General features: G+C 32.2%; 2 protein-coding genes across 2 annotated transcripts; both read right to left on the bottom strand.

Moving 5' to 3' along the window:
• Positions 1–354: 354 nt before the first annotated feature.
• LOC133702655 (xyloglucan endotransglucosylase protein 1-like) lies at positions 355–1,717 on the bottom strand. Its single transcript, XM_062126960.1, has 3 exons — positions 1,448–1,717; positions 862–1,055; positions 355–715 (listed from the first exon to the last, which is right to left on the bottom strand). Exons 1-3 carry the CDS (start codon positions 1,715–1,717, stop codon positions 355–357), a joined length of 825 nt encoding a protein of 274 aa, XP_061982944.1.
• A 3,818-nt stretch (positions 1,718–5,535) lies between these two features.
• LOC133703963 (xyloglucan endotransglucosylase protein 1-like) lies at positions 5,536–6,895 on the bottom strand. The gene is made up of 3 exons (XM_062128711.1): positions 6,525–6,895; positions 6,185–6,378; positions 5,536–6,080 (listed from the first exon to the last, which is right to left on the bottom strand). Exons 1-3 carry the CDS (start codon positions 6,798–6,800, stop codon positions 5,672–5,674), a joined length of 879 nt encoding a protein of 292 aa, XP_061984695.1. The 5' UTR covers positions 6,801–6,895; the 3' UTR covers positions 5,536–5,671.
• Between the last annotated feature and the right edge of the window lie 16,914 nt (positions 6,896–23,809).

Raw genomic sequence — 23,809 nt, 5'->3', positions numbered from 1 at the left:
ATCTCATCTCATGTAGTCAACAACTCCATTTCTTTTAAATATAATCGGGCGAGACCCTTGTCTCCAAATAAAGATTTTCTTCATATCTACATCCAATCCCGGCACTCGTGTGTGTTTTTCTTTCAGGATAAAAATAAAAATAAAGTAAAGGATTGCTTCTTGAGCAACATTCTTGACTTGGTTTGATACTCTTTGCCCAAAGATTTTAAGGACAACAATGGCTAAGAAATTCCACAATCACATTCATCCTTTGGGATATATTGACCTCCATGTCAATGGCTCTTTCAAAGTAGGGGTATAGGAGAAAATATGCATTAAAATTCTCACTCAATCAACAATTTAACATAATCATGTTCATAGGAACCTAGATCGTGTGCATTCACGATGGCTAAACCTGCGTCTTCGATCGGCACAATAGTTGTATAACATGTAATACTTTTGCACCCATCGGAGCAATTTTCTACCTTGCACATCAAGATCTTGAGTCAGCCAGCCCTTGAACCCACTAGAGTCAGTAGTGAGTGCACTGAAGTTTCTGTAATATGCAGTGAAAGGAGCCACGGACCAGTCTGTTTTCACTTTCCCACCTTGTGTTGCCCAATCCTCTGCATCCCAGAGACTTGCTTGAATCTTCATGGGCTGGTTTTTGGGATAAGGAACTCCAATGGCTTCTAAATTACTGAACACCCTTATGGGAGTGTTATCTACTAAAATACTGCAAGAAGAAACATTCAGATGCAATTTGTTTTAAACGAAGACAGTGCTCAGTTATTTTTCATTTTGTCTATGCGAAGGTCGATGTTTTTTGTTCGATCATACATATAAAGAAATCAAGTGAAGTCCGAGCTGAAAATGCCTTACATGATGCGTTGGGGATTCCATATAACTGAGTACGTGTGAAACTTAAACGTTGGATCGAACCACAGGCGGAATTCTTGCTCCCTATTCCCTTGTCCTTGGGTATACACATTAGTGTGCAAAGTATAAGGGTTCCCACTTTGGTTTCCCAAGAACTCGAAGTCAATCTCGTCATGCTTGTTTCCTTGCGATGTTAGCTGCAAGAAAAATACATGACGTAAATTCTCAGATTTTAATGTTCTACAGACAATGCTGTTTGATGCGAGGGTAAACAATCATGGTTATTAATTTGGAAACTAAGGATCTGAAACCTGCTACTAAAGGGTTTTTTTTCTTCCCTTTCTTTCTCTCTGACGGCTAAAGAGTCCTCATATTAATCATAACCTAGGTAACTTACGTTAATGCAATACAAAAAGTGATGATGCCCCGAGGGGCTGATTAAGGTGATGAGGAAAATATTCATTAGGGTTGAGTCATGCATGTTATTGGATCGAGGTGAGATGATGATTTATGCTGTGGCCAGCTTGTCTGTTCGTTCAATTTATGCACCAAAAACAATACCAAATGTGATGATAAATATGAAACTCACATAGAAGGTGGTGACAGTCCCTGCAGAGTTTCCAGGGACAAGCTTCATTTGCACGTCGAACCTTCCAAAGAGATATGCTCTCTTGGATTGGAATCCGGAGCCTGAAGTCTTGTCAAGAGAAAGGGAAAGTGTGTTCCCTCGGCGTAGTATCTTGCCCCGACCATCTCCCCATGTAATGTCTACATCTCGGTAGAAATTACCTGCCGAAGCAGCAAGGAGGAAACTGACAAACAGAGAAACCAACAATGTTATTGAAACTCTATTCACCATCTTCAAAGGGAAAGAAGGGAGTGAATCAATATGATAGGCCCTCCCTCTTCTTCTGCTTAACGACTCTTTAACCCTTAAATTCGTGAACAGAAAAAAGAAGGGCGATATATATGTACGTACAGGTCACGCCTTACATGAAACCATCAATAATCAACGCATATACTATATATAGGCGTATATGCCACCTCAAAATTATCAGAAAAATTCAGAATTAGAGTCCACGGAACTAGATAAAGATGGAAATATGAAAATTTGGAACAAGAGTTCATTTGTACTTTCTTGAACTTGATAAGATAATTGCGTTGCTAGGAATCCTGGCCGTTAACGGCTTGGAAAATTCCCAAGAATTGCAATTCCTCTCCACAAAAAAGGATATTTGCATGGTCAACTTGAATTTTGTATGCAGATCCAATTGGTAACACAAGATAAAGCAAATTCAACGGCAGAAAGAAAGGGAAAGAAGAAATGAATGGCACAAAAACCAGTATGGGAGAGAGAAAACATAAGAAAAAGAAAAAAAGATATAATAGGATGCTAGAGGCATGCTAGAATTCTGATGACAACACGCCCGACATCAACGTAAAAATATCAATAAGATGAATTTATAGATATCAAGAAAGGCCACAGAACAAGATCATAGTGAAACACACGTGTCGTACAAAAACGACAAGTAGCTCAATAATGAGCACATGCATTACACACATCAGCCAAAATCTCCCTATCCATTTGGTCCAGCCCAAATTGATATCATTCTTGCCCAAACTACTAGTTTTCTTGGCTGATTGAGCTAACCTAAATGGCAAGGATTCCTTACCGTCTGAGTTAGTTCAAACAACTAAGATTCCTTTTCCGTTTCTTCTTTTCTCTATCTCCCCCTCTCACTTTTCTCTCTCACCCTCACTTACCCTGTTAGACATATGCCTTAAAAATTTTCAGTTTCAGTGAGCCAGAATATACTATCCACTCGGGTATGACACAACACCTTTTTCTACCAATGACCATCCATCAACCTTACTATTGTGCCAAGTCTCCTAAATTTGTAGCCTCTCTAGCTAATAATTGTATCTATGAAATAGTCTTGGACCAACTTCTCCACTAATGGCACAAGGCATCATAGTCAATGGTGGGCACCAACTTCTCCACCAATAACACATTATCTTTTCTCTACTATTCACGAGGTAAACTAATATAATCAGGTCTATAAATATCTTAGGTCATCACTAGGTAAAAGAACAAGACTTCATACACAAGCACATAAGCCATATAAAACACATATTATACTACCTATTTCACAAATTACTTTGCCCTGATATGCACATTCTTTTCACACATGCACACTCCTATCCTTCTATATTTACTAACTTAAACATTAGAGGGTATCCTATTCTGATAAAAAACTTATTTTGTAAGAACAAAAGTCAATCACTAACCGATGATGCAACTATACAAAGCCCAAATCTAGATTGAAGTTTGCACAACTTCATCAATATATGAAAAACTTCAACAAAAGCCAGCCATTCCCCTTTTACTTCTTACCAAAATTCTTTCCATGGATGACAAAACTCTAGGACATGAAAAAGTAATTAATCATCCCATAATTGGTACACCAACTCCCTCAAGTTTCTAACAACTCTCCTATAAGATGTGGATGCCCAATAACAAGGATGAAAAGTGTTGGCCTTTAATGCCTTTGTTGCCTTCATATAGATATGAGAGAGAGCATCCTAGACCTTGGTATGAAAATTTAATCTATAACCAAGAAGTTCATGTGCCTATTCATATACATGGCAAAGAAATTTAAGTTATGAATGTGACTTTTCAGATATGTCAGTGAGGTTAACTTACAAAAAAACAAAGGGGTCACAATGAAAGAAAATGGTGAGTTAATCAAGAAGAAAAAAAGTAAAGAAGAGAAAATAAACTATTACAGGGAAAATAAAGAAATATAAGATCTTTTGTGCAAGAGAGTGTTGTAAAGAATTTTTTTATACTATCAAACCTATATAAAATAGTGTTGTTGATTTTTTGTTGCAGGAGTACGTAGATGTGTTACCCATAAATGATGTTCTTATAGATGATTTTAGAACGAATCCTTTTGAAGAGAGGGGGAAGGATAAGAACAAACAAGCGACACCACATGATATATTACATGTGTCAATTAGGCTAATTACAAGGTTAAAGACCAAGAAGATTAAATAGGCTTTAAGTATAATTCTTCCAAGTGACCTGTCCATTTGAAAAATTCAAAGATTCTTTAAAATAATCTAATTATTCTAACGTCTCTTTCTTTTGAAAAATTCAAATATTTTTCAAAATAATTATTTTATAGAGGGACGAACTCAAAAATATTTTTTTCTTAAAAATGGTCACTTCATAGAATAATGAACTTAAAGGCTTTTTTTTTTTTAAATGTTTAATTTATAGAGTGACTGACTCAAAGTGATTTTCATTTCAAAGAGAGATCAATTACACGTGATCTTAAAATTTGAACTTTTTATAAAGCGATCATCTTGAAATATATTTTTTTAAATTCACTCATTTCAAAAAAAGATCAACTCAAAGTGATTTTGAGATTCTATCACTTTAGAGAGAGTTGAGGTTAAATAAAATCTCAAAAATACCTCTTGAAACCCAAGAGGCATATTTTGAATACTCAATCTATATTTTTTTTTTAAATATTTATCATTTATATCTTTGAAGATGCTTGGTTGTGGAAACATCGATATATGGCCATTAAATTGCTTCAATTGTTCCAATGCCCTCAAAACTCATTACGGGGTTGTTCTCCTATATTTTTTATTCTTGATTAGTGGATGACTACGACTCATCCATTACCTTAGCTCATATTGGTTCCACTTATCAATACTCCCCAAATGTAATGTGATGGTGTTTTTTTCCATTACTCATAGCATGCGATGGAGTTCCCTAAATCATCATCTAGTTATTATCATTACAAAGGTTTCATCAAATTGAATTTTCCTTAGTTGATCTAGAAGTGTTCATTCTTCTAGCAATCATTGAGAAGACACTCATAATTGTCATATACCATTTATAGTTTTGATAGGGAATCATTAATTTGTCTATTATTATTGCAAGGGGCTTCTTCAAACTAGATTGCCCCTAGTTGACCTACAAGTGATTATTTTTCTAGAGACCGTAAAAAGAAATGCATCATTTTTTGTTTGTCAAGAACTTTGCAAAATTAGTCAACAAAATTTTTTCAAGAAATTATTTTTCATGTTTTAAAACTACTTTACAATTTTTTACAAATTTTACTGATTATGTCTTTGTATGTCTCGTGGTTACATGAAATTACCAAGATGTAAATTTTAAATTATTTCTTTGGTCAAGATCCTAGAATACATCTTTCAACACTAAGATACAATTTATAGGTTTATTAATTATTGATGATTAATAAAGTATAGACCGAGAAAGAAATATTAACTCAAAATTAAGGTCATCATGACTCAAATCAATTTCTTAACAAAAATATACAATGAATGAATAGAAAATTATAGCTATGTGCACAGTGATTTTTTAATAATAAAAAAGATTTGTTTTTTAGTTTTCTTAATATAATATAATCTAATGATACTAAGTTTGTTGATTGGCCATAGACCCCAAACTTCTAATTTTCTCAACGAAACTACTTTCATGTTTTATTTAATTTCAGACCTAGAAGTGTTAACTTTAATTAATCATGCATACAACATATTTAATTCTTAATTAGAACTTCAACAGCGGTTTTGTAGTTGAGAGATTTACTTTGGTTATTAGGTGGTTTCTCAAAATAAAACAAAATCTTGGGGCAAAACATGTAGACATCTACAACGAGGACGAAGAGTCTTTTTTATTATATTTATACAACAAAAATAAAAGGAAAATATGAAACCAAACCATTTAACATTTTACTTGATGGTATCTTATAATTGCATTCAAGCAGCAAAACTCTCTCTAAAAATGCTTAGAAAGCCTGCACTCCCGCGGGCGACCCATAGGAAATCTCTTATAATCCGTGCAATAATTGTAAATCATGTAATATTTCTGCACCCATCTAAGGCTTCTACGACTAGTCGAATCCAGACCTTGAGTCTGCCAAGCATTGTTTGTGATGGAGCTAGTAGTCTTCAATGAACAAGAAGACGATCCTGAAGACCATAAGCACGCGTTGGCTTTGAAATTCCTGTAGTATGCTGTGAAAGGTGCCTTAGACCAATCTGCTTTCACTAGTCCACCTCTTGTCGCCCACTGATCAGCATTCCATAGGCTGGAGTAAAGTTTCATAGGCTGGTTCTTCGGGAAAGGAACTCCAATGGATTCTTGATTTTCGTACACTCTTATAGGCGTGTCATCCACTAAGAAACTAGAGATAACATGTTAGATAATTATAAGAAAACTTCTGTGAGTGCTAAGCTGTGCAGCTCTTCAAGAAAATAAGAACAGCAAAATTATATAGCAAAATCTTACATGATACGTTGGTGGTTCCATACAACAGAATACAAGTGAAAATCTTTTGTTGGATCAAACCAAAGGTGGAATTGTTGTTCCCTATCCCCTTTCCCTTGAGTGTACACATTAGTGTGAACAGTATAGGGTTCTCCGCTAAGGTTCCCTAAGAACTCAAAATCAATTTCATCATGGTATGGCCCTTCTGAGGATAACTGCAACAGAATGTATAGATAGCTGAGACACAAGTACACTATACAAATTTGGAGTCCTTTTACTCTCATGATTTATGATTCTGAGTTGCAAAAATATGTGATTAGAATCTTGAATCTAAGGTGGAATAGTTAACAAGCGGACTTACATAGTAAGCAGTGACAGAACCAGCAGAGTTACCACCAACAAGCTTGATCTGCATATCTATCCTTCCGAAGAGATACTCGCTCTTGGATTGAAAGCCAGAGCCGGAGACCTTATCAAGTGTAAGAGACAGAACGCTTCCTCCACTGAGTATCTTAGCACGATCACCACCCCATGTTAGGTAAACTTCTTGATTGAAATTACCAGCTGAAGCAGCCATGAAAGAAGCCATAAAAAGAGAAGGAAAGAACACTATTACCGAAAATACATAAATTTCCATCTTGAAAGAAGCAAAACGTGTTGTAATTAATTAGATTGGTGGACTGGTTAAGTTGCATTAGAGAACTTTATATAATGGCATGGTATAGAGAAGAATTATATATGAAGCTTGAAGTGGACTCGATCCCAAACTACAGAAGGATTAGAGCTGGAAATAGAACACGTTAAGCTAAGAAGTTTTATGTTTTAAGTTATTTGAGGGATTCTTAAAATTATTTACTAATTTTTGAAACCGCATCTGCTGAGTTTATGCTAAGCAACTAATGCATTTTTTTCAGGCATATTAATATAAGAATCACCTTTATCTCCTCATAGAATAAAAGAAGGTTAACTTAAGTGTGTTACAAAAGGGCTTTCTGTGTGCTGTAGAAGAAGAAGAACAAGAAGAACGGGCATGTCAATAAAAGCCAAGATGAGCTGGATCTCGTATATCTCCAATCTGTTCTTTATCAACATATAATATAGCATGATTGGGCTGTGTATCGTAGAAAAACAACTTTGCTTTGGACTCTTAAAAGAATAAAAAAGAAGGCTTAAATAACTAGGCAAGGGAACATGGAACTCAAGAATACACGTGAGTTTGGTTTCTTTCTTTGTATGGAAAGTGAAGATGTAAAAAAATAAAAATAAACACTCTTTAAGAGTTTTTTTTTTTTTTTTTTTCAAAACTAGAGGATGGGTTGGATGGTATAAGATGTTGGGATTTAGGTGACTGAAACATCTGCAAAACAGTCTCCAATATTTAAGTTACTACTGATAATAAAGGAAAAGAGCATTAGAGACTATGTTGTATATGTTTGCACAGAGCAAAGTTAAAAGAAGAAGATGATTGTATATCAGAATACAGTAGAGAAAAACATCCTGCTTCACATTAGGGTTAAAGGCTGTTTATATATATAGCTTTGAACCCAATTAAGTAGGTATTTCCATGGAAAGATAAGATGATTAATGTGGTTGTCATCTATTAGTTTGGAGATGTTGGGTTTCTCAAATATCATATACATAGCGGAAACTATAAAGTAAAATTATTAAAGAGTCCTTAAGATCTAGTTAGACAGATCTTTTTAAATGTTAGGTTGTCGTAAACCATAAGTAGTTCAATTATCCGACTGCCAACGATAATCCATACAAATCACCTGCGAGAAATCTTCTACATTCTTATTTAGGAGAGAGGGGTTGCTATGCCTAAAGTGCTAGCTTTAATTCTGTGTTTTTGCAGTTTTTCTATTTAACAGACAACAACACCTAAAATAAAAGACATGACACACTATTTATAGAGAAAAAACTCTATAAATTAGCAAAATATCAATTTACCCCTGAATAATATTCATATATTAATATAGAAAAATTTTAGAAATTAACTCAATCAAGTCCTTGATGTTTCTAGGTCTAGAAATATAATCTATGTATTAATTATATTCTAGTACTTAGTTTCTAAAATATATTTTAATCAAGTCTTACTTAACTAAATCATCCTAGTTTAATTTCTGACTAATGGTTCTTAATGTGTTTTCCCATTAGGTTCCTAATATGTTGACCTAAATATAAATTATAATTATAATTATAATGAATTAAATACATCAAATAATTTAATTATTATCAATTAAACAATTGATTAATTTATATTTGAAGATAAAATGCATCGTCTAGCAACGTGTCATGATCCTCTAAATATTAGAAAAGTCATTAGTGGTTTGACTAACTTTTTAATGACCGGTTTCTCAGTGTAATTAATATATTTACATCACTAATGGTTTGATTTAACATCAAAGCATGAAGTATGTCTGTCATGTTAAATCATGTTTGTTCTCTACATAATAGTCATTGATCATTTGAATCACATTTAAAACTCTTTTCAAACCTCATTTCACCTTACCCAGGGATTTCTCAATTAATACTATTTGAGAACAGATAAAATATTTTTTCTAATTCACCTAGGGTGATGAATCATTTCTTGATTACTCAAGTATCTTAATATAGTTCATGTTATACCTAATGTCTACCATTTCGTTACGTCGACTAAGATAACATGTAACAAGATCAAAGCATAACATTCTCTATATAAGATAACTTAGTAATTTCAAGTCCAAGAATCACTTACACAATCGTCACGTGAACTTTTCCATAGACATAAATGATCTCTCCATATGAAATTCTCATACAGTTCTGTTCAGTATACATGTCTTATGACAAGCACTTACATATTAGTTCTATGAATCTTTGATGCCTCAATTTATAAGAATAACTATTTTCTTTTATAAAAGAAAGAATATAATATGGAATTCTCATACGTGAGTTTTTTTTATAGACATAAGTGATCTCTCTATATGAAATTCTCATACGGTCCTGTTCAGTGTACGTGTCTTATGACAAGCACTTACATATTAGTTCTAGGCATCTCTTATGCCTCAACTTATGAGAATAACTATTTTCTTTTATAAAAGAAAGAATATAATATGTATCAATTTTTATGGCTCTAATAAATATCTAGTATTTAATAGAGCATTTACCAAGAACATTTCAGGAACAATGATTTGATGTAATAGGAATCTCATAATTATAACTTTATGATTTCTTTTGCAAAATATTTTTTTTTCCATAGACTTTATCATTACTTTAAATTCATTAATTTAATATTACATGAATATTAAAAATAAATTAGGCTTTTATTAATAATAAATATGTATTTATATGATTATAATAATACCACGTGTAACCAACCGATTGGTTACGGGGCATATTAAACTAACAATATCTCATTTACACTAAAGTCAATTTCTCATGTATCTAATATCATATTGTTCCATGTAGTATTAATGCTTCTGCATGGATAGTGACTTAGTAAGAGGATTTTATAGATGCTTTTAGGTGGGTACTTGTTCTAGCTTTACATCTTTTATTTCATTAATTTATATAACCAAATGGAATTTCTTAAGTACTTGTTTGGATCATTAATGAAACCTTGGTTCGGTTGTTGATGTAATGACTCCATTATTATCACAATATCGGGCAACTAGATCAACAATTCTAGGAATCAACCTAGTTTATTGATGAACTTTTTTATCCAAACAACCTCTTTGTTTCCTCAAATGTGGAGGTGTATTCTTATTCAGTTATAGAATCAATTGTACTCTCTTGTTTGGAACTTTTCCAATTCAGAACACTACCATTTAAAGTAAAACATATATTGATTAGTATTTATTATTTTTCAAACATTTCATTGAAAAGATCTTAATTCAAATAATTTTGAACTTCTAATTTATCTTTTCCAATGATGGATCCTATCGTCAAGTATAGGATACCATTTCCATCATATCTCTCTCATTATGTGTCTTAAAACACATGTCTTTGGAGGGAGGTATTCCATGTAAAATAGATGAGAATCCAATCTTAGATTATTTTTTTCATGCTAAGTTATTTTAGCATATCGTCCATATGCATGGATTGCGATAATCGAAGCAACCTTTTAGATCTATCTTTATAGATCATTATATCCAATATATAGGTTGCTTCTCTCAATTCTTTTTGGAGAAATTCTTGGACAACCAAAACTTTACTAATAAAAGTAAAGATATGTCATTTCTTAAAAATAATATGTTATCTACATATAATATTAGAAAAATGACGTCACTTCCACTAACCTTTTGTAATCACAAGGTTTATCCATATTTGTTATGAAATCAAATCTGTTGATTATATCATCAAAATTGGATATTCCTACTCCTTAAAGCTAGCATTGTACATTTATACATTGCCTTTCATGTTAGTCTTTCTCTTAAAGACTCACTTAGATCTGTCGCAGCATGCACGACGTCGAATAGCGGACAGCGGGTCTGCCTCCTAGATGATGGTGAAAAGGGGTTTTGGGTTTAATCATAAAAATTATGATTATAAAATTCAGGAGTTGTCACTTAATATTATGGTTACTAGGAAACCTAATGGTTTATGAGAGTCTAGGTAAGAGACTGATTGTGCAAGTGGAAGACGTATCACCCCTAATGCATCTTACCTAAGGTAAGCTACATTGTTATTTAATTATTATTCTAAGTCGTGTTCCTTTCAGTTGGTCTTGTCTAATGTTCAAGACACATCTCTCTTTGTGAGGAATTCTCTACTCTATTGGGTTAAATCCTAACCATTATAAGGGTCAGACGTATTTATTTCTTGGATATATCTAAGTCCTAGCATTCTGAATGACAAACTAATTATAATGGGAATTTTTGTAATTTGGTCAAACTTTAATCGATAATCATAAATCGGTGACGATATCCATTTTATATTTTTTTAAAACATGATAAAAATGATTTTATCTCTCTTTAGAACATATGCATGAAAAAATTTTAGGATTTAGATGTATACATGAAGACAGAAACATATTTTTTATTTTTTGAAAGAAGAAATTCATTTAAATATTTTTTTGAATTTTTTTATTTTTTTTTAAGTTTCAAAGAAAACCGGGTATTATTAATATTGAATTTATATCTTACAGTGTAAATATATAGGCCGATATTATGAAAAATTATTGGAAAAACATGTGGGGGACCCATAAATATTTTTAAAATGCCATTTGAAAATTTTGAAGTTTTTTTTATATTTTAAAATTATTATATTATTATATTGTTAAATATATTGGGCTAGACCTGGCCCAACCATCTAGGCTGGGCTAAAATGGGTTTAGCCTGAGTTAGTCAGGTTGGGTCAACTAACGGCCCAACAACCTCCTCTCCTTTTTGTATTGGGCTGGACCCGATCCAACAATTTAGGTTGGGCTGCAATAGGTCTAGCCCAGCTAGTTTAGGCCATGTGATAGTCCAATAACCTTTATTTTTCCTTTTCTTTTAATATATAGGGTTGGACCTGACCAAACTATTTGGGTTGCGCTGCAACAAGCCCAGCTTGGCTGGGTTGGGCCGTCTGACAACCCAACAATTTTTTTTTCTTTTCTATATGGTGGGCTGAACTTAACTCAGCTATTTAGGTTAGGCTGGAACGAGTCCAACCCCATGACCATGCTTAATTATTTCTTCCACTGCATGTAGAATGCAATGGCCGATTGGGGAAAGAAGAAGAAAAAAAGAGAAGATGTCTTGCATGGCTGGAGGAGAAGGGTTGCTAGTGGTGTTCTTGTTAGTGCTAGGAAGTCTAACGTGTGGCTAGTGGAGGCAACGACAATGGAGGCTTATCAAAAGAAGAGGGGAAAAGGACTAACATAAATAAAAACCATGGGGAGTTGGTTTTTCTTCGACTTTGGCCTTCAATTTCTTCCTCTTCAATGCATAGAATCCACCCCTATTTATAGGGGGTAGAAGAGGGAAATTTTGTCTTTATTGGGGACAAATATTGGCCATTGATTTAGCCTATAAAGATCTCAATTGTTGGCTTAAAATGACCATCATGAACTGTAAAATTTTGACAGTTAAAGGTTGTCTAAGTTGGCTTCTTTTAGAAGGCGTTGTGGTGGTTGTGGTGTTAATCAGCCAGAAAAAACCACACCGGGGTACAATCAAATGTCAAGCCATCATATTGGTGTGTGTTTTGCTAAATTTGGTGAAGAGACAGAATTAAATGCCCCTAAAAAGTAGCTACACGAGCAACCTTTTTCTAGCAAAAAAAAATGAACAGTAACCAGACGACGTGTCATTTGGTTTTTCCTTTTTTTATTTTTTTCAAAATGACACCGTTTTTGGCTTCAGGGTTTTAACTTAGGAATTTAGTCAAAGTTCAATTTGGTCCTCTAGCTTTCGATTCCTATTAATTGCATCCCTAATTGACCTCAAACTTTTGGTTTAATGCAATTTTATCCTTGTTGCACTTCAACATCAGCCCTGAATTTTAGTGCCTTTTTTATTATGGTTATTGGCTTTGAATTTATACAAATTGACCCTCAATTAACCATTACACTTTCAATTCACTTTCATTTCACCCGTGATTTTACTGAATTGAGTCTCTAAAGTTCAGTGTCTTTTCCAAAAAAATATTTGGTTGTAAATATCTTCAATTTAACCCCTAATTAACCCTCAACTTTGATTTTCTTGCAAAGTTACCCTTGATTTGAATTAATTGACTTTGTAAAAATTAAGTTTAGTCCTCTAAAATTTCAATCTTCTCAATTAAGCCTAATTTGGCTCCCAAACTTATTTTTTCACCAATTAAGTCCCCATTAAAATTAATTTGACCCCTTTAAAGTATAATTAAGTCCTTGCACTTAATTAAATCATTTAATTTGACTCAAATTAATTCTTAAACATAATTAAACTTTTAATTTGGCGCATGATTAAATCAAATTGACCTATTAAAATTCTAATTATGTTCCATTGGCTTAATTTTTATGTAGATTTGTCTAATAATCATTTAATTTGACCTTAAATCTATATTATCTTTCCAGTTTTGTATACAATGGGGTATGATTAAACTCATGATTCCATTGAAAATTGCAGCTTGATTTTTCTATACTTTGAAATCCTCCTTGACATGTTTTTACCAAATTGCCATCCTTCTTACCATTATTATTTATTTTTTATTTTGAAAGGAAAAAAGGTAAAATTTGAGGAATAACCAAAAAATAGATTATGATAAGATCCATTGAGTTTTATCCCTCCAGACTTGGTTAGTACATGAAGTATATAACTTTAAGTCATTTCTGAGAATAAATATCATATATTACTTTCAAGTAATTGGTAGGCTTATAAATTATGAGCAGCATGTCATTCACATCTTCCATAAGAGGTTCTTATCTCATTGATGTATAACATGTCCTACCATATTTATAGAGATTTTGTGTTTCTTAAGGTTCAAGCTAAACATTCAATGTTTTAGTCTTGAGAGTTTATTTCATTTGGATGTAGTGTTTTATGAGCTATAGAGAATCTCATTCTCTTTTAGATAATCCTTGAAATATTTGGTCAAATATTAACCACCTCGATCCAATTGAAGTTTCTTAATACTTATTTCAATCTATATTTTAATTTTATTACAGTTTATATTGAACCTAGGCATTTTAAATTCAGGTATATACAAACTATTCGTATAATTATCGGATCCATAAAAACATCATTATTATATATATAAAAAACAACGATTTGTCCTCAATAATAAATTTAAATTTATTTAATATTAAATAAAATAAAAACAATGTCTTAAAATACTAGAACAAAATAACAATTATAAAGTTCTAGTATCATCTCTTTAAGCAAAACAAAATAACTAGTTTCTACAACTAATGCAGCAACCATTATTTCATTACTAAATCATAGGTCCACTTCGTCTTCAACTAATCTTCTACTTTTTTTTAGTTCTTACATGCTATCACACGTGGGCAGCGTCGCGGTGATGCGTCTACTCTTGGAATGTATCTGGAAAATGGGTGAGATAAGAGTTTCTTGTCTTTTATCAATGGAAAGAGAAAATAGAAGTCGCCACCTAGTATTTTGGTCACTATGAACCTTAACTAGTCTTAGAGATCGGGTACAGGGACTAATTGCGTAAAGGAAATGTATTAACACCCCAAATACGTCTTACCTATTGTAAGTTACATTATTTAGTTGTCTGATAAAGGCTAAGGTATTGTCGTGTTTCCTAATCGTTAGGTCCGTCTAAGGTTTAAGATAAGTCTTTCTCGATAATAATATCCTTATCTTATCGGGTAAAACCTAATCGTTCTAATGTCAATAAGAAACTAACTTTTTAATATTGGTAATACATCTTACATATAAGTTCATAATCCTAGATATTGAAAGAAGACAAAATAATTTTTTTGGAATTTTTGACATATTGGCCTAATTCTCCTTACTTCAATAAACTGGTTATTAAAGCAAAAAATACATGTTAATACATATTTTTTGAATTTTTTTGTTATATGAAAATATGATATGAAAATCTTATAAGCTTTGAGAGACTTGGTTGTATGCATGAAAACAAAACTTTTTTTTTGTTTTAGTTTTTTAAAAAATTAATATATAATAATATAATAATATTAAATATATATGGGTTGGGTCGGTCTCAACCCAAAATGGTTGAGCTGATCTTGGCCCAACAAATCTTTCTTCTTCCTTTTTTTTGGGTCGAGCCCAGCCTGGACATTTGGGCTGGCCCAACACATTGTTCACAGTATGAACAGTGGACGTGAATTATAATTCATGCCCATTGTTCATGTAATGAATAGAGGAGGACGAAACAAAAACAGATGAAGAAGAAGGAGAAAAGTAGCTCACCTGGATTAGGGGTTGCGGCCGCCGTCACTGGTCTGGCTGAGGGTGGTGGCTTTGTTGGTGGTGCTAGTTGCCATTGGTAGAGGGAGAAAGCAGAAGAAACAGCTTTGCAAGTGAGAGAGAGGGAGTTCACTACGGCCGCTCTGTCGCCAACGACGAGCTGGGTTGGTGGAGATGGTGGTGGTCAAAGGCCACGGTGGAGAGAGAAAGAAAGAAAAAAAAAGTGGTAAAGAAGAAAAATTTAGGGGAAAAATGATTTTTTTATCAACTTTGGACCCAATCTCCTCTCTTCTCCAGCCATGAAAATCAAATCTATTTATAAGGGGTGGAAGAGGGACATTTTATCTCTTGTGGTGCCAAATCTTGACCCGTGGTTCGACCCGAAAGCATCGCAACTATTGGTTCAAAATACCAATGATGAACTGTTAGTTTTGTACAGGAAAATAGTTGGTCAGGTTGGCCACTTTGGGGTAGTACCATCGCCTCTGAAACCTCGATCATCCCGAACAATTCACATTGGCGTGTAGTAAGGTGTTAGGTGATCATGTTGGTAAATGTTTTGACCAATTTAGGGGAGAAATGAGGCGTCAAATGCCTTGGGAAAGAGGCCACTCGAGCAGCCTCTCTAAAGAAGAAGATGAACAATCATCTTCACAACGACGTTGTTTTGGCCAATTGCATTTTAGTCCTTCGATGTGATTTATTTCTAATTACACCCCTGATTGGCTCCAAACTTTTAATTTTGTTCAATTCTACCCCTAATGAACTTCAATTCAAGCCCCAGATTTTATAGTCTTTTTCTCTTTGGTCCTTGGTTTCAAATTTATGCAATTTGACCCTCAATTGATCAATAAACTTTCAATTTCTTCAATTTAGCCCCTGATTTTGTCAATTTCAATTCCTCTATTTACACGTCTTTTCCAGTTTAATCCTTGGTTTTGGACTTCTTCAATCAAGTCCCTAATTGGTCATCAAACTTTAATATTTATGTAATTAGCCCATGATTTGACCAAATCAACTCTTAAAATTATAATTTGACCCCTGAACTTTAATTTCTTCCAATTAAAGCTCAAATTGACTAAATTTTTTTTTTCTTGCAATCAAACCCTCTATAAATTTAATTAAACCTTCAATAAAATTTAATTGAGTCCTTAAACATCTTATTTTGGACTTTTCTTCCTTCAATTGAATTTTGTTTGTCAATAAAGCCTTCATTAGTAAAAAATATACGATCAAATTTTAATTTTTTATTTTTGAACTTTCTTAACCAATTTTTGATCCTTTTCTGAGTACTCTGGCATCCTCTTCTCACTGCTATTATTTTTTTGTTTTTTTCCGAATATATTGTCTTTTTTGTATTTTCTCATTTCTGTGTAAGGAACAAAAAATGGGTAGCACATGCAATTGCAAATATGAAAACTACTTTTGGTATCCAATACCCAAGAACCACAATGTAAAGTATTAAGATAGTTTTCAATTATAAACAGACCTGAAGTAGAAGCTTCATTAAGCTTTTTTGCATTCACAGCTGCAAGGTATTCCTTACAATTTCTCCTCCAATGTTCTTCCTTGCTATAATGATGACAAGTGCCTTTGTCTTTCTTGATGCCCCCAGTAGATTTATTTGCTTTAGAGACAACACCCTTATTCTTTTTATCCTTCTTCTTAGACATTCTAGAAAACTAAACAAGAAGAACCGGACATTTTTCCTTTTTAAAGGCCCCTTTAGCAATCTTTAGCATATTAAGCAATTCTGGAAATATATTACTCAACTTGTTCATGTGATAGTTCATAATGAATTACAAAATATTTTGGGGTAATTACTGCAAGACCAAGCCAACACTTAACTCATTGTCTATGACAAAACCTAATTGGCCTAATTTCTCAATATAGCCAATTATTTTCAAAACATGGGTGTTCACTGAAGAACCCTTTGTCATTTTACAGCGAAACAATTCCTTGGAGTTCTCATACCTCTCAATCCTACTGGCCTCATCAAACAACTCTTTCGAAACAGGGCATCCATATTCTCATGTTTCCTTTGAAGTTCAGGTGACATACTAGCTAACATCACATATGCAGTCTGTTCATCATCATCAACATGACGTTGATGTTCATTTCTAACTTTTTCTTCAGCATCCTTAACAAGGGCATTTGAAATTGGATTTTCAAGAATATACAACCTTTTTTTCTTGCTTTAGAACAATTCTCACATTTCTGTAACAATCCAAGAAATTTGGTCCAATCAATTTGTTAGCATCAAGTATGCTTCATAAGGATGTGTTATCACTCATTTTAATATAACAATCTATTTATATAAAGATAATGAGTATTAGTTTCATGCATACATATTTATATCCAAATTTAGATAGGGACTTTAATTGTAATTTTATCTCCCACTATTTTCTTGCAAATTAATAGTCATCCCTATTAATTCGGGATTTTCAAAGTGAGCTAGGATCCCATTTAATTTATCCAACCTTGAGTGACTTAACAAATCAAAATAAATTAAATTAGATATATAATATAGTTTATCAATCACAGCTTTATGTGATTCCTAGATCAGTTATATGACAACTCTTTATCTAAATATATCTTATATGTTTCACCTAACTCGTGCCTCTAACCTTATATGATCATAAGTAACTCATCCAAATCATATAGATTAATTAAGTATAACTCAATTTTATAGCATTTAACATATTTTAATAACGGTAACCTTGAATAACTCAATAAGTTATCTATGAATAAAACTCTGATTTTATGCATATAAAATTGGAAGGCAACTTTTCATGTTCTCAACATGTACTTAATATTTTAATGAATGATTTAATAATTAAACAGATCTCATTAAAAACATGGCATAACAAACTATATATATCATCCACCCCTAACATGCCATTCTAATTAGATGATTATGGACATATTTAAGCTAATTCCCTCGAGTTATTGAAGGGAATTAGATGGTCAAATTCTAAATAGTTGTAGCAAGTCTTCATAAGTCTATTGCAAGCACTCCGATTGTAGTCTTCATCACCATTTCTTTATTTGTCTTGGATTACATAATAATTCTTTTATCTAAATTTCTACATTTTTAAGTTACATAACATTTACATAATTAATTTAAAAACCTCAACTTACATTCGAGGGGAATTAGATGAGAAAAGAATTACAACCTGGAAGAAAAAACAGAAATAAGGCAGGATATAAATACCCTAATTAATAAAATTACAAACATTCAACCATTAAATAAAAGCATAATCACATAGGTCTTTAATGTCCATAACCATTCATCATGCATATGGCATATTAATATTCATAATGAAATTATTGCACGCTTCAATTCTAATTATTGGCTTTATGTGCAATTTTTAAAAATAATATTTCTAACATTTAGAAATATTAAATCAAATCCAATTTTATAATTTCCCAAACAAAAAAATATTTAAAATACTTTCCATGAATTTTTTTTTAAAAAAATTAATAAGAAAATTAACACATTAAAATTCTTATTAATATCCTAAACTATTTTAGGATTAATTAAAATAAAATGTTTTGGCTTAAAAAACTCATTATTTTAGAAAAACCATTTTTCTAAATATTATTTAATTAAACCATTTAATTAAATAAATCCTAATCCTATTATGATATTGACATGATCAAAAGATTGATGTCTTATATCAAGTGCAAGAGTGTCGAAGTAATAAATAACCCGGCAAGACCGAGGTCGAACCATAGGGAGGTGAACTATATAAAATTATAAACAACAAATGAGAAGGAGTTGAAGAGAACTTTTGAGATGTAATATTGATGTAAGGATAAAACAATTGTCAATGTTAGAGGATCTACTAATGATATTTCAAATAAGTATAGTATAAATTCTTTTTATTACTCAACTAGAAACCACATACAAAGAAAGTTTCAATCGGATTATAAATTATTAACATAATTATATTAATTATCTTATTTAAGTAATGCCAATACTTGTAAATGTAGTCAGGTATTCATGGTGATAACTTATATTAACAACAAATCAAGTTCCTTTCATAGAACAAGTGTTGGTTATACCATACAGTAGGCTATGAAAGTACCAAGTATTTGTTGTACCAAGGATTGTACAACACAAATCTAGATTAACCATTTAATAAGTAAGGTATTAAGAGTGACTAAGATAACAAATACAAAACATGTTAGTATCAAACATTAAAGTCCATATTAAATTTATATTATACTTGTTATTACACCATTAGTGTGCCCTTTTCACCTTGACAAAATTAACTTAGCTAAACATCATGAAGAAGAAAAACATAAATAAATAATATAAGAACAAAAACATGATATAAGTTAACTAAGTATAGTAAAGGAAATGAAAAGCATAAACAAGAGATTAATATAACATAAAATAAAACTTGAACATTACAAAATACAAAGAAAGAGAGTAAGAGCAAGATCTTGATCTGAACAACCAAGATGTCTAAATGTATGGCAAATGCCTCTTTCTATAGGCTAAAATTTGAAACTATTGATTTGATGACTAATTATTGAGTGGGTGACCACCTCTTGACTTGGTGACAACTATTATCTTCTTGTCTGAACAAAACGTCATTGCTAACATCATAATTTGAATAGATAATCCTCATGAAAGTTTTGGGCATTTGTCTCCACTTTCCAACAAAACAAGAATGAGCTCATTTGGACTTTTAGAACTCGAGATATAGGCTTAACACTGAACAGTGTCTGGGCTGCAAGATAGATTCTGACTTCTCTTTTGTTGCTACAATTTGAACTTGAAAATGGTCGTTTTGAATCTTGGACTCTTCAGGAAAGTTTTAATCCTATGTCTTAGCTTTCCATCCATATAAACTAGATTTAAATCCATGTTCTACAGCTCCCGTTATGATCCAATAACCGAATGATGTTTCAGTTTGAATTGAACCAACATCTCTTCTTTAAGCTTAGCCCTCTCTTTATCTTTTCACTTTCAATAATTAAACGCATCAATCAATCCTTTAAATTGTAAGATATGCCTGCATTCAAAATAAACATTTACCATAAATTAAAAATATCTTATGTTATCAGACTTATTATTATAAAACATGCTCAAGTTAGAAAATTTAATTATACTTTAAGTGCAATATGATGATATAAAACCTTAATGAAAATGCACTTTTAAGTACTAATCAGATATCATACAACTCAAAAAACTAAATTAAACATTTTAATTCAATCCTAAACTAATTAGGAAAATTAATTATATACTTAATTTAATTTAGGATTTCAATTTTAATATAAAATTATCATTTTATAGATGGAGGCCTAAAATTGTAATTTCAGCACCATATATACCAAAACATAATTAGATATAAGTTTCAGGTGTAGAATTGTAATTTTATCCCTCAAAGAACCCTAAAATGGTTGCAAGGGTATAATCATAAATTCTACCCCTTCTTGTTGCAGCACCCTTGCTGTTGTCAGCATTGGCTGCCCACACCAATGCGACCCTCAGCAGCGGCACTACAGGGCAGCAACCCTCGCACTACCCCATTCTGGCACTATCAAGACAATTTTAGAATTAACTTAATCAAGTCCTTGATTTTTATAAATCTAGAAATATAATCCATGTATTAATTATATTATAATCCTTAATTTCTAAAATATATTTAATCAAGTCATACTTAATTAATTATCCTAGTTTAATTTCTAACTAATGGTTCTTAATGTGTGTGACTCATTATGTTCCTATATGTTGGTCCAAATATAAATTCTAATTCTAATTAAATAGAATTAAATAAATTAAACAATTTAATTTGTTATCAACTAAACAATTGATTTATTTATATTTGAATATCAAGTGCATCATCTAGGAACGTGTTAACTTTCATGATTGAAGTCTGTTCAAATTATGACGTTATCAATGACGTTTTTGGCAGACAAGAAGATAAGAATTGTCACCAAGTCAAGATGTGGCCACCTATTCATCAATTAGTCAACAAATCAATAGTTCTGAATTTTGGCCTATAAAAGGAGGCATTTGTCATGTATTTAGGCATCTTGGTGTTCAGATCAAGATCATGCTCTTGCTCTCTCTTTATATTTTGTAATGCTTAAGTTTTGCTTATATTAATCTCTTGCTTATGCTTTTCATTTCCTTTCCTTGTTTATTTATGTTTCTTTCTTTCATTATGTTTAGTTACGTTAATTATGTCAAGGTGAAAAGGGTACACTAATGGTGTAAGAATAAGTATAATATAAACTTAACATGGACCTTAATGTTGGATATTAACATGCTTTATATTTGCTATCTTGTTCACTTTTAATACTTTGCTTGTTAAATGGTTAATCTAGATTTATGTTGTATAACACTTGGTACAACAAATACTTGGCACTTTCATAACCCATACTGTATGGTATAACCGACACCTGAGCTATGAAAGGAACTTGATTTGTTGTTAACATAAGTTATAATCATGAATGCCTGACAACATTTACAAGTATTAGCATTATTCGAATAAGATAACTAATGTAATCATGTTAACAATTTATAATCCGATTGGAACCTCCTTTGTGTGTGGTTTCCAGTTGAGTAATAAAAAGAGTTTATACTATACTTGTTTGAAATACCATTAGTGAATCCTCTAACCTTGACAATTATTTTTATCCTTGTTTAATCCTTACATCAATATCACATCTCAAAGCTCTCTTTAACTTATTTTTATTGTTGTTGTTGTTGTTGTATTATTGTTGTTTATAATTTATACAATTAACCTCCCTGTGGTTCGACCCCGGTCTTGCCGGGTTATTTATTACTTCGACACTCCTGCACTTGGGAGAAGACATCAATCTTTTGGTCGTGTGAATAGGTGATCTCTTAATATGAAATTCTCATACAGGTTAGTTCAGTGTATATGTCTTGTGACAAGCACTTACATATTAGTTCTAGGTATCCCTTATACCTCAGCTTATGAGAATAATTGTTTCATTTCATAAAGGAAAGAACATAATATGTATTAGTCTTTACGGCTCTAATGAATGTCCAATATTTAAGAGAGCATCAACAACGAGCATTTTAAGAATACTTTGATGCAATAGGAATCTCATAATTATAACAATTTTATAATTTTCTTTGCAAAGTATTTTTTGCCCCATAAACTTTATCTTTACTTTAGATTCATTAATCTAATATTATATTAATATTAAAAATAAATTAAGCCTTTATTAATAATAAATATGTATTTACATTAAGATAATAATGCCACATATAACCAACCAATTGGTTATAGGGCAAATTAAATTAACAGGTGAAAAGGTCTTAGAGTGATTATGAAGCTCTATAAAAGCTGTTTTATAGGCTATGTATCATTGATGAAGATAACAAAACCAACCTTTAAGAACACATGGCTAGGAAGCGTGCCTTCATTTAATACTTATATATTTTATCCTTGTGGTTATTAGTGAGTAGATTAGATTTTATATAGCAACAATTCATATGGAGTAGTAGTTGGTTTTAAGGTGTAGTTGTTAAGTTCGAGGTCGGGCTTGTACAGGATCTTAATGTGTTTTTGTGGAAATCAGTCTCAAAATCAGTTAGGATCTTAGAGAAATCATAGTATATATGGTTTAGGAAAGAGAATATGGTATTAACTATCCAGATTCTCTATATTACTGCTTTCTAGTTTAGTGTAGGATACTTTCCTATATAGTATTTATTTCCTGTTTTGAGGGTTAGTAGGTTAGCTTCTCTTCTTTATTTATTGTACTAAATACTGCTGGTAATATTAAGAAAAGAGAAAGACTTCTCTCAAAATTCTTCATGGTATCAGAGCCTACTCCTGAACCCTAATCTGCTTCTCTAAGGCATGGCAGCAACAGGACAAAGCTCTCTCTCTGAGATGACCTCACAGCCAGGAACAGCCTCACCTGTTAGCCTTTCAGGAGGCACTGAAGACGCATCACACCAAATCACAGGACACAAACTCTATGGATATAATTATCTTCAATGGTCATCATCAGTTATGATGTTTAATTGTGGAAAGGGCAGAGATGACTACCTCATAGGAGATATCATTATACTAGAAAAGAATGATCCCATGTTTCGAACATGGAAGACTGAAAATCATATGGTAATGTCATTGCTGTTTAATTCAATGACCAATGAAATTGGAGAAAATTTTCTCCTATATGTAACAACAAAGGAAATCTGGGAAGCAGCAAGAGAAACCTACTCAAGTTCTGAAAATACATCAGAACTATTTGAGATTGAGGTAGTGTTATATGATCTACGCCAAGGAGATCTTTCTATTACTCAATACTTTAACACTCTCTACCATGATTGGCAGCACCTAGATATGTTTGAAATTCACAGCTAGAATTGCCTTGAAGACATAGTCATATATAGAAGAATTGTAGAGCAAAAAAGAACTTTCAAATTTCTTCTTGGGCTCAACGAGAATTTTGATGAAGTCTGAGGAAGAATAATGGGAACCAAACCTCTTCTAAATCTCAGAGAAGCATTCTCTGAGGTTAGATGTGAAAAAAGTAGAAAAAAAGTAATGATGGGACCTCATAACTCAGCTCTAATAATGGAAGGATCTGCCCTTACTGCTCGAGACTATTTAAACAACAACTACGATAATCGACAGAGGAAAGGAAAACCCTTGTGTGATCACTGCAACAAACCAGGATATGTCAAGGAAAACTGCTAGAAGATTCATGGCAAACCTGCTGATTGGAAACCATCAAAATCAATAAATGACAAAGACAGACGTGCCAACCATGTTACCTCAGATAACAATCGAGATAATAC

The sequence above is a fragment of the Populus nigra genome, chromosome 9, assembly GCF_951802175.1.
Source record: "Populus nigra chromosome 9, ddPopNigr1.1, whole genome shotgun sequence".
In the NCBI taxonomy this organism is placed as follows: domain Eukaryota; kingdom Viridiplantae; phylum Streptophyta; class Magnoliopsida; order Malpighiales; family Salicaceae; genus Populus; species Populus nigra.
The sequence above is the reverse complement of the archived record's forward strand: the minus strand, read 5'-3'. Positions and strand labels throughout refer to the sequence as shown.